This window comes from Cherax quadricarinatus, chromosome 23, assembly GCF_038502225.1.
Source record: "Cherax quadricarinatus isolate ZL_2023a chromosome 23, ASM3850222v1, whole genome shotgun sequence".
Classification (NCBI taxonomy): Eukaryota; Metazoa; Arthropoda; class Malacostraca; order Decapoda; family Parastacidae; genus Cherax; species Cherax quadricarinatus.
In genome coordinates, this window is record NC_091314.1 from 1,864,894 (window position 1) to 1,877,831 (window position 12,938).

The 12,938-nt window shown below is 38.9% G+C and overlaps 1 protein-coding gene across 9 annotated transcripts in view; it reads right to left on the reverse strand.

Annotated features, from left to right (window-relative positions):
- LOC128685803 (nucleosome assembly protein 1-like 1) overlaps nt 1–8,486 on the reverse strand; it is a 41,482-nt gene extending 32,996 nt beyond the window's left edge. For 4 of the 9 annotated variants that reach the window (XR_008406557.2, XM_053772464.2, XM_070087763.1 and 1 more), the window contains exons 1-3: nt 8,222–8,367; nt 4,251–4,612; nt 2,863–2,967 (exon numbers count right to left, since the gene is read on the reverse strand). Coding sequence is in view for 8 of the 9 variants with exons in the window: in XM_053772464.2 (XP_053628439.1) it covers nt 2,863–2,967; nt 4,251–4,612; nt 8,222–8,342 (588 nt within the window). In the remaining variant the exon portion in view is untranslated. Of the gene's footprint in view, nt 1–2,862; nt 2,968–4,250; nt 4,613–7,416; nt 7,442–8,124; nt 8,368–8,392; nt 8,416–8,462 lie in introns of those variants that run through there. The other 5 variants (XM_053772463.2, XM_070087765.1, XM_053772465.2 and 2 more) reach the window with 5 other exon arrangements.
- Between the last annotated feature and the right edge of the window lie 4,452 nt (nt 8,487–12,938).

Below are 12,938 nucleotides of genomic sequence, written 5' to 3' on the forward strand. Positions count from 1 at the left end.
TTATGGTGCAGTAATAATTTGAAAAATGACATTTTAAACTGGTCACAGCTATAATCATATCCAAATACAAAAGCATCTGAAATTTAAATTCTTACACAATTTTGGAGCACCAATTAGCAAATATAACTAGAAGTGAAAAAAAATGAAAACTTCCAAACCTAGTAGTCTAGTGACTAAAGTCATGCATAGCACTAAAATGTTCAAACATTTTTATCTAAAACATTTCACCCCTAATCCACAATTTTTGTTTCATGGTGTGGCACAATTCACTAATGTGAGGGACTTGCATTAACAGACAAGCAACCTAATGTAAACATGTCTTACACTTATATTAATGCCTGTGCATGTTATTACAGAAGTCCTAAAACTTCAGTGAGGAAATGCCTCTACTGTAAAGTGGTTTTAATTTAATACCTCGAGAGGGTTCCGTGGGTCAACGCCCCAGCAGCCCCCTCTGATCAGGCCAACCATTTTGAAATTTTTTTTTAATAAACCAAGTTGGCATTTTTTAATTTGGTTTTCCCAAATGCTAGAGAGCAAAGCAGGCACTAGAGTAATTTGGGTTAAGTTAATTTTAAATTTTGGGTAATTAAAAAGAGCTTTGGTACCAAGTCTAGGGTAGCATAAGTGTGTATGCCAAAATTTAATTTTCTAAAATTCTACTAAACAGATAAATATAAATTTGAACCATTTAACAGCCACAGAACTAGAGATGGAATGCCCCTATTGCCTGCACAACAGGCAAGAATATTTAGTAGTGTAAACTACAACATAGAATGTCTAAAAAATCAGCCGAAAGAGATTAACCAAATTCTGTAAGTACAAATTTCCATGCATGTTAAACACTTAGAAGTTTCTATGCTAACCCCCCCATCCCCTTCACTAGCATGGGGAACTGAACATTACTGCCCATAATACCAAGCTCAATCACTTCAAACAACCTGAAAAAGTGGTTGCTCACAAAAATCTGGGAAACTGAGCATCCTCATCGAACTTTTGAAATTTACCATGTACAGCAAGTGAACCAGTTATATCCAATATCGGGATATCAATGCTAAAAGTAAAGGGTTTACTGAAAAAATTAGAATAAACAGTAATCAATTATGAAAGCAAGATTTTAACCAGTTCAAGGTCAGTGCTGAACTATGTGATGAGCTCAGCTCACTCAAAATAAGTGGTATTTTTTTTTTTTTTTTGCTTAGATACGAGATTGGGTCTATGCAGCAAGTGTACAGCATAAAAAAAAATCCTTCCCCATGCAGTGCATAACGGGAAAACCCAGACTACTTTTGGTTTAAAATAGCGACTTTATAGTGTATTTTCACATGGTTTTATTCTCAGTTTCATTTGACAGAATGGAAGATATATTACAAGAATAAAACTACTTTGATTGAGCTCAAAGTAGCAGAAATTAGATTTTTGCTGATACTGCACAGTACAAAAATTAAGTCACTCGTCCAATACGCATCCAACTGGAGTCTAATATGCATTCAGGAATATGCTGACATTTATACAATTACAATAATTCAGTAGTCTGCATAACTAAATCTATTTGTGTGAAAAATTAAAAAGAGAAAGGAAGCATAATACAGTGGAACCTCAACTTACGAGTGTCCCAACATACAAGTTTTTTGAGATATGAGCCATCATTGTCGATATTTTGCTCTGAGTTACAAGCCAACATCCAAGTTACGAGAGCTTCCCCCCCTCAACCCACCTCGCTTGTTTATCTACGATTTCATGCTTTAATTCAATGTGCCTTTTTCTGCGATTCTGCAATATGTACGATACTAAAGCAGCAGGAGCCTATAAAGGCTATAGCAGCAGCCAGAGATGAAGTGTAGCATTAACTGTAGCAAGTTAAGCGATTAATCGATAGAAAAAGGACAGCACGAACCTAACTCCTCCAATGTTGGAATTATATAGGGCGACTGACAACACCGCCGTCTCTACCGCTGCTGCCGCCTCCACCACACGTATGGCTTATGTTTCAGTGGCCCTTATACACCCAACACAGCAACACTCGTGACATACTTAATAATTTATTTTATTCATTCTAGAGTATATGTCATGTTTCTGTTATTAATATTGTTTATGTCATATTAGATGAATTGTGCTAGATAAATAAGCCGTAGAGCTGATAGTGTCATACTGTAGGACTAGCTTCTCTCTCCCAACAACATTCCTAACATGCCAGAAACAGACCTTTGGAAAACTGAGCAACTGGGGTCCAGTGGCTCTCAAGTTGGTCCTAGTGACATTAAAAAACAAAGGAGGGAAGTAACCCAGGAATAAGGACTTGGTACCTGAAATCTTTATGAAGTGGGATTCCCCTTCCAAACAACTGTAAACTCCTCCATCCTCTCCCCTCTTCCCATCTTCCATACATCATGTCTTCAATAAGGTAAGTGTGTTGTTATTGTTTTCATGTATCACTGTTTTCTGTATAGGTAAATGTACATTTCGTGTAGAAAACATATCTAATACTATTGGGTGTCTGAAACGGATTAATTGGATTTCTATTATTTCTTATAGGGAAAATTAATTTGAATCAAGTCAGATTCGGTATAAGATGCTCTCTGGTACAGATAAATTTACGCTATCCAGGGGTCCACCGTATATTTCTCAATGTTTATACAGCAGTGTACTGTATATTGCAAAACAGAATAAAGGAAATCAGCTCTAATATGCATTATTTAGGTACGCATACTGGTCAGAGCCTGCTGTAAGTCCGAGTCATTAGTACAGGAGTACGTTACTAAGCGAGGAGAAGCTGTATACAATTAACCACCTTCCCATATCTTACCTCCTAAAGCATACCTCATGCAGGATTCAAGCCACCCACCATTGCCAACAACTCACCTCTAGAGCATGAACTTCTTTGTAGAAGTCTGCCTCTAAATCTGTGTATTGAAGTTGTAACTTTTTCAATGCCTTTATACGTCTCTTCACAGATAATGGCAAAGACTGAAATGGAAGAATTTACAATTTATCAAATTTTATAATAGTCAAAATAACACCTGAAATACTGTATAGCTACTGACAATAGAAGCAATATATATACTCCAAAAATTTAACTAACTGGCTAATATAATAATTTTGGTTTCCTTCAAACCATGAAATAGTTGAATCTAGAACATTTTTTTCAGCAGGCAAACAGTAAATTAGTTTACTATTAGAAAAATAAAGCTTCGTCTCTCCCAAGCTCCCTAAGAAAAGGGACCAACACCAGCATAACCCATCTACAGTCTATTAGCCAGTTTCTCCTGAATTCTATAATTGCCCACATGCTTTCACTAGAAAGTTAAATCCTAGAACACCATTCACTCCACTAAAAATTTGCCTACCAAATGTTAAATACTAATTCAAGCAAATTAAAATATATTTAATTTTAAGGCAAATTAAACCAACTAAAATTAAATTTTATGCTACTCTCATACCACTGCAGCATTGCAACACCAATACAGTAATACAAACAAGTGGCAGCTGAAGCCATACTATGAGGATTAGCTCATTCTGATCTTGAATGGAATAGGATAACCTACTACACTACATTTACTAAGCACAATTTAAAGAAAAAAAAAAAAAGCCTGTATAACCAATTAAATTTATTAGGCATTACTATTTAAAAATTATATACAATGTCTTCAATATTGAAAAATTTCAGCTTTAAGTTTTAACTAAATTACCTTAGTTCTTAAACATGCACAGACTGAGGGAGGGATAGAAAAAATGTGGGGGCACCAATTTTAAGAAATTAAAATGGCAGTGTAGGTTTCATCTATTTGGGTGGTTAGCAGCAATAGTTGCTGTGAAAAAGGCCAAGTTTAAAATATATATGAATTTACTGCCAACCTTAAAACTTCAATCAGCATAATTTATGTATGCATGTAAAGATTTTAAACAATGTAATGAGGTTGCATGTTAAGAATACTGTCATTTAGATAGTCAATAAGGCAACCAAACATCTAGCAATGCCAAATAGAAACATTAAAATTTGGAATACTATGCTGTACATGCCATATTAGGATGTAATTTTGTACACTAGTGTTAATACTATTTTTACATCTACAGGTCATTAGTCAAACTAGATTATTTTTTTTTATTCACTATCAGTTATAAATTAAGCTTTATGTGCATTTTACCCCCATGCAGTTGGGTATGGAGTTACGCTAATAGCATTCCTGCTAAAACTATTAACAATGATTTAATCATTTTGATTAAATCAAATCTCCACCCCTGCATCTTACACTAATGTAACCCGAGGGAGTGCCAAGGAAGCGACGGAGTTTGGTCTGGAGGGCAGCCAGCACCTGAGGATCCCTCATTAGTTTGTCTACCAGCTCCTTGCGCTCACCACCCTCTTCCTCCTCTACTTCTTCCATCTCTTCCTCAGACCCATCTTCCTCTGCTGCTGGGGCAGCAGGAGTGGCTGGGGCAGCAGGAGTGGCTGGGGCAGCTGGAGTGGCTGGGGCAGTGGGGGCAGCAGGAGTAGCTGGGTCAGCTGGAGTAGCTGGAGCAGCTGGCGTGACTGGTTCAGCAGTTGGTGCTACAGCTGTTTCCGTTTCAGTTCCCTTCTCCGGATCTGCCATTGTTTTAACCTGGTCAAGTTCTGAAAGGAGGGAAAAATGTAAATTTCTATGCACAATGAATAACTATAGTTTATAACCTAGATTTAAATACTAATGCAATAATTCCATTTTACACTTTTTATTATCTATAGTTAACACCTTACCTAGTATTAAATCTAAACTGAACCAATGCCAGATTAGCAAATCTAAAATATTTAGTTAACCATATTTCGTTTAGTCCTATCACTATTTAATTCCATAACTATGCCCCCTAGCCCACACAAAATGTTGGCACTACCGACTCTTTACATCCACTGAACTTTCACCACTTGTCCCCATCACATTGTTTTTTTTTGCACCTATCTGCCAATTATCTACTTCCTCCAATGTCTAGCTCATAAATGAAGGGTCCTGAATCAAATCCAGGATTAGTGGAAACTTTGGGCATGCTTCCTTACACCTGTTTTCACACAGCAGTAAGAAGGGGCTGGTGTTACTTCAGAGCTGCATTCTGAGGGAGAGAATCAAAGGACCCCAATGGAAATAAGCACAAGTCTTGGGTTATCCTGGGTAAAACTTACAAGACAAGCTAAATAAAAAGAAAAATCTCAATCTTAATATTCAATCCTTCATTCCTTTGACAACTTTTACTCTCACCCTTGACACTGTGGGCAGGAAGTACTTAAAAATTTGAAATACCAATGCCTGGACTAAAATTAGTAAACTACAGATAGATTACAGCATAATAAACCAGATGCCAAAATATAAAAGCATTTGTCTCGGCAAAAATCTGGAAACTTAGTTATCCTACATAAATCTACAATTTACGACTAGCCATTGTATAATTCATTAAACCATATACATTATATTTATGCAAATCACAAGTGTGTTTTTCAATGTAATGTAGCTGGAAATTCAATCCTCCATCCTCCAAAAGTGAAAAACCCAATCTACAATGTTTATCTTACTGCTTGGCTGTATCATACATCTTTTGCAAGCCCTCAGGAAGTTTACATCAAATATTTTTTGGATAAATACATGTAAATGAAAGGTAAAAATAGGGGAGAGGATGTTTATATAAATGTAAGCCAAGAATAAGCTAGCCTGGAAAATAATGTATGCAGCCAGGTCTTCTGAAGTACAGTAAAACATATGGAGTCTCCATACAGCAGAATGACAAATATTTTGGTTGAATTAACCCAGAGGGTTAGCTACCTAGAATAACCCAGTAAAGTCAGTGCATTTAATCTTCTCCCCCAAGATGTAACCTACAGTCATCTAACACCCAGGTACCTTCTTTCTGAACAGTGGCAGGTGTAAGGATACACCTGTTGCACCTATGCAGAGTGAAATTTTGGCAAAGTTAATCCCCAATAACAATCTTCCTTTTATGCACTAAACTTGCATTCTGGAAAGATAATGAGGGGAGGGGGGTGCCATTAGTGAAGTGTACAAGCTGAAAAAATAAGGGTACAGTCTCAGAAGTATTTACCTACCAGCAAAGAGTTTTGTATATAAAATCATATATTAACCTGAATTATGATGTTTAGATTTTAATTGCACTGAAGCAGCTCCTTTGATAACTTGCCAATGTCGGATTTCATCTGACATGCAAAGTCACCAACTTTATGAATCTCCATGATTTATCCGATAGCAGGGTCTATAAAATATAACCAGGAGTCATCCGGTATAAACATGGTTTAGGTTAAATTAAGGCTTGTCAACTTTTAAATTTATACATTGGAAAACTTTGCTAGTAGGAAAGTTAGTATCTGACCTATCAGTGACCTCGTAACAAAGTTACGTCACATTCAAATGAAGTGCTGAAAATATCTTAGACTGCACACCACAAACTAAAAATTTAGATTAAAGGGTATAGGAAATCACTGGATGGCAATTTTGCTGAAAATTAGTCTAACAGAAATCGGTACTACAACGTATTAAGCTCATGTGGAACACGAGAGAAATGGAACAAAACAGACAGTGGAAAGTGAAGTGTAGTATAATAATCCATCAACATTCCACTTGACTTCGTGAAGGCCACTGTGGGCAAATTGTCGTCAAAGGATTACATTATACGTTTGTCCTTCCACCGTGTGGGGCACTAGCATAAGCTAGTTGGCATACTGCAGGGCAATTTTGTCAAGATTTAAATTGAATATTTAGAAATTTAGATAAGCACCTATTTATGACAAGCTGTGAATTAGGCCATTTTACATAAAGGCTATGTTGTGGTAATGGTGGCCCAATCCAGTCAGCACCTAGAGGCAATACCAGCCCAAGCCTGTATTACCTAGAGGCAATACCAGCCCGGTTCGATCAGCACCTACAGACAGTACTTGCCTATTCTAGGCAGAACCTAGATTAGTGACCCCATTTTAGTCACCGTCAATGGTGCAGAAGGCCTGCTGCAGTGCTTAGATCCTTTAATGGGTTTCAAGAGGCTTTCCACTCTGGCAAGCTTGGGCAAGTAGGTCTTCTGCAGTACTCCTTCAAGGATTTCTCCTATACAGTTGTGTAAACCCTACCATAGTTTGCCTACTAACGGCATGAAATTTAAGGCTACAACTGTATGCCAACAAACAAAATTAAGCATGACACTACACTCCTGCTATACATAAGAGAACACTGCAGGAGGCTTACTGGCCCATATTATGAAAGTCCTTGTCAAACCCAAATAAAGTCATGTTATACAAATTCGTTTTAGGCACAGGTAAGAACATAAGAGCATTCACGAGCATAATTATCATACACTAAATTAACTAGGATATCCCAAAAAGGTCAAAGTGACATTTCTATTACTATCCTAACCATTCTGTTGACTTTAAAACAAATGCCATCTCACCACAAGGAACAAGGTAGGTCGTGTTGTGTGTACCCCAAGCACAAGAGCACGTTAACCAAGATGAATTCAGCAATAAAGTCAGACCAGGCTGACAATGGGTGTGGGATGAGACGAGCTCAGGGGACAGCCTACGCAGCCGCCACCTCAATACTAAAGTTGGACCGCCTCATCCACCCTCCCACCCACCTCTTCTCTCTCTCCTCACTTAAACTAACATGCATACTAATAATTTCCTACGGGAATATACACGGAAATTAAGTAAAGCTGGAGACGGATGCATAACTGGGGGGAGATATGTAAGTGCTGTGAACGGGGGATTTGAACAGACGGGTCGTGTGGTATCCCAGAGATGGAAAATTTAAGGATAAAGGTGAGGGCAATGGACAAGTAATAATTATGGGAGAAGGTCCGCCCACAGTAATAAGGGCGCGGGCGGCGCGCATGGCGGCTGTGGCCCACGTGAGCTCAAAGACAAAGACATTTAGCCGCCTTCACCCCTTCCTACCCCTGTCACCCTTCCATTAGCCTGCCATCACAAACTGTTGTCACACCCTGGTCACCCTACATAGTCCCCTGCTTCAAAACCACCCTACACAACAACTAACACCCTCCTCACTACGCTGCAATCCCAGCACTTTTAAATGTCCGGCCTTGGAATGTCTCACTCCTTTCAAAGTTCCACTTATTTGCGACCAAAGCGCATTATACCTGCGCGATAAGGCTGGTTAACAGAACTGATGGACTTGGAGCTAAGCGGGGTGTAAATCAATAACGAGGAGAGGCCTTAACTTGCACACCAACTGACCTTCTCCCTCTGAGTTCCGGAGCCAGACAGGCCAACATGCGGCAAAGATGGCGCGAAACACTGGGTCACGTGACCACAATGGATTTTTACATGGAGGAAATATTCTATATGTTCGGGTCATCCTTCTCTAAAAACTACGAGTAAACCTACACAGCAGAACAAGCAGCTTACGTCTCATAGATTTATCCTGGAAGTTTCTTGTAATATATAATTGAGAGGTGTTATTATAGAGAAGAGTTACCTCCGCTAGCAAGTAGCAATGGCTGGAGTGACGTCACAGCTGCAGCCAATCAGAATGGTTGAGGAAGTTTGGCGGGAGAATGTACACCATAGGTGACTCACCAAGCAATACTAATTTATATCACTGGAAATACATATCTCTGTACCACATAACTCATACTGAAATTACTTACTGGATTCCTTATTTTTTTCCTCATTAGGAGGATTGCTTAAATTTAATCTTACAATGTAAGTTTTTTTTTCATATTTTATTTGAAACTTCTACCTGTACAAGATATCCATTATGTTTTAATATAAAAAGATTTCAATAAAAGCGTATCTCACAGCGCAGTATGGGATCCACCACACGAGCTTACAGCATAACTAAAATCTAAGAAATAATGAAGCAAAATACAATAGACACACCATAATAAACAATAAAACACACTAGATAACAAGGCTGCCATCTGTATAATATAATAAGTCTGCACTGACTCGAACATAACAGGGAGGTCATAATGGTCATGTTGCTCTTGCTATTACATTACACGACGTGTCAACCACTGAAGAATTCGCATAACATGAACACTGTTCCTCAAATGTCGTTCATGACATTTCTCGGGCACTGTACATATCTGGAAGCAGTTAACCTCTTCAATCTCTACTGTGTACAAGTCATTTGACTTTATTGTACAACTCCAGGTGATTCACAAATGCGACCATGTCAGTTGTAAAACTCTAAGCTTATTGTATGCAATATACCAGAATAATCTTACTCAACCACAGACGCTGCGCAATACTAGTTTATTTACGAATAAGACACATGTAACACTTGGCTGTATATAACAACACAATTATTCCTTCCAGAATCCCACTACTCTCTGTATTTGTCTGAATAAGCCTGATGTGCAGACGAAACGTTCCAACAGTAATCTTTTCAACATATCACTACAAACTGGCATGGTGCCAGATAAGTGGAAAATGGCAAATGTGATACCTATTTTCAAAACAGGTGACAGGTCCTTAGCTTCGAACTATAGACCAATAAGCCTAACCTCCATAGTGGGAAAATTTATGGAATCAATAATTGCCGAGGCAGTTCGTAGCCACCTTGAAAAGCATAAATTAATCAACGAATCTCAGCATGGTTTTACAAAGGGGCGTTCCTGCCTTACGAATTTATTAACTTTTTTCACTAAGGTATTTGAGGAGGTAGATCATGGTAATGAATATGATATTGTGTATATGGACTTCAGTAAGGCTTTTGACAGGGTCCCACATCAGAGACTATTGAGGAAAATTAAAGCACATGGAATAGGAGGAGAAATTTTTTCCTGGATAGAGGCATGGTTGACAAATAGGCAGCAGAGAGTTTGCATAAATGGGGAGAAATCAGAGTGGGGAAGCGTTACGAGCGGTGTTCCACAGGGGTCAGTGTTGGGCCCCCTGCTGTTCACAATCTACATAAACTTGCAAACTTGCCGATGTCGCTCTTTATGCCCTCATCTATATGAGGGCATAAAGAGCGACATCGGCAAGTTTGCCGATGACACCAAAATAGGCCGTCGAATTCATTCTGACGAGGACGTTCGAGCACTCCAGGAAGATTTGAATAGACTGATGCAGTGGTCGGAGAAGTGGCAGATGCAGTTTAATATAGACAAATGCAAAGTTCTAAATGTTGGACAGGACAATAACCATGCCACATATAAACTAAATAATGTAGATCTTAATATTACGGATTGCGAAAAAGATTTAGGAGTTCTGGTTAGCAGTAATCTGAAACCAAGACAACAGTGCATAAGTGTTCGCAATAAAGCTAATAGAATCCTTGGCTTCATATCAAGAAGCATAAATAATAGGAGTCCTCAGGTTGTTCTTCAACTCTATACATCCTTGGTTAGGCCTCATTTAGATTATGCTGCACAGTTTTGGTCACCGTATTACAGGATGGATATAAATTCTCTGGAAAATGTACAAAGGAGGATGACAAAGTTGATCCCATGTATCAGAAACCTTCCCTATGAGGATAGACTAAGGGCCCTGAATCTGCACTCTCTAGAAAGACGTAGAATTAGGGGGGATATGATTGAGGTGTATAAATGGAAGACAGGAATAAATAAAGGGGATGTAAATAGTGTGCTGAAAATATCTAGCCTAGACAGGACTCGCAGCAATGGTTTTAAGTTGGAAAAATTCAGATTCAGGAAGGATATAGGAAAGTACTGGTTTGGTAATAGAGTTGTGGATGAGTGGAACAAACTCCCGAGTACAGTTATAGAGGCCAGAACGTTGTGTAGCTTTAAAAATAGGTTAGATAAATACATGAGTGGATGTGGGTGGGTGTGAGTTGGACCTGATAGCTTGTGCTACCAGGTCGGTTGCCGTGTTCCTCCCTTAAGGGCGCCCGAAACACCTTGAATAATTCTCTAAAGTATTTTATATGTTTTGTCTGTTTACGTACAATCAAGAACTTACACTAAGCGATTAATCATACACACAAAAAAAAATCCTACACAAATATACTTTTCCCAAAGATAGTTTCATTATCAAATTTATAAAAAATGATTTGACAATGGTCAAGGAGACTGAAATGTCATCATGGTTCCTCTCTTAAATGAGGATTATTTGTAACACTACCTGGAGGTTATTCCGGGGATCAACGCCCCCGCGGCCCGGTCCATGACCAGGCCTCCCGGTGGATCAGGGCCTGATCAACTAGGCTGTTACTGCTGGCCGCACGCAGTGCCGGCTGATCCGGCACTGACTTTAGGTATCTGTCCAGCTCTCTCTTGAAGGCAGCCAGGGGTTTATTGGTAATTCCCCTAGTGGTTGATGGGAGGCTGTTGAACAGTCTTGGGCCCCGGACACTCATGGTGTTTTCTCTTAGTTTACCAATGGCGCCCCTACTTTTAATTGGGAGCATTTTGCATCGCCTGCCCAGTCTTTTACTTTCGTAGGGAGTGATTTCTGTGTGCAGATTCGGGACCATTCCATTATCACTCAACTGTGTCTTATATCATTAAGCAAAAAAAACTGGAACATATATAAATGATTAATGAATATTTTTTAGCCTTAACTCTCAATAAACATCAAAGTTGCAATCTACCCAGGGACTCTCAAGTATTGATATATTCTTAGTTAATATACTTGTATACATTGAGTGAATATAGTTATGTACACTTATCAATGTTTATAAGCCAACACACGCAACATCTTCACCATAATATGGACAAAGAACAGTAACTTCACACAAGACATATAAAGTAGTCTCCATTACATTGCCACATAAACTGTTGAAGTCACTCGTTGTGAAATATTTCCTTACGTAAATGTCCTGAACTGTACATAAATGATCTTGTCCTCAGATTATAGCTTGAGATGTTACGTGTCCATAACATCTGTGTGCCCTTAAGTCCACATTAAAAAAAAAAATGTATGTTATGTACGCTAACCTAAATAACTGGGTAGCATCAGTCACACGGCTAACATCAACTCATTCACAATGAAGCTAGATGCAATACACACACACACACACAATGCATACAAAAAATAATACACACGCAAAATAATAAACACAAAATATACACACACAAAACAATACACACAACACAATACATCAGCCCTGAAACCTATGTAACTCAATAAGTTTTCACAGATTCAGGAACATGACAGATATACTTTATATACTAGACCATACAAGATACATTATGCCATCACCTAACAGGGCTTGGTAGCAAGTACCAACACTTGCCTGTATTAGAACAATTACAAAACCCAAAGAGATTCATGACTTATCAGGTTTGAGACGCCGAGACATGACCTCCACCATATTACTAACTACAGTGTAAAACATGTGGCACATTATACATATAAATGGATGGTCAATACCTTTCCGACTTTTACTCATATTGCACCTTGCAAATAGACTGACACATACCATAAGATTAACCTAACGTATAGCCCAATAATGTAGCGAATTACACACAAAATCTACTACAATAATACGCGTTCCACAGATAGACATTATTACTAAATGATGCCTTACCGAACCGCTCTGGCGGTGGTGAGGTGAGGACATGCCTAGCTGCGGCTGCCTCTGCTTGTATCTGTTTGTTCCTATTTATTCCTACCCATGCTCCAATGATACAGAGGCAGCGGACAGGCTTGTCAACGAGGTACCACGGATTCTGGATGCAGATGATCGTGCGGGCTTGAGTCTGCCGATTGACAGGGAGGAACTGTGATAGGAGCTCAAGGAACATAAGACGGGTAAGACCCCGGTGGTGTTGCACTCTGGCCTGAGTTACAAAACACGTTAGTCCGTTTATACAACGGCATGTTGGCTAGTCATCGCCTGGGTGTCTGTCTGACATGTGCAGTGGTTCCAGTCCGAAGAGGAGGATAGATTGGGTTCAGGAATGATGCCCTGTTGCGTTCCTTTGCATCGACTAGAAGCTGGTAGCGAATGTCCTGATGAATTGTCTCTGGCGTTTCT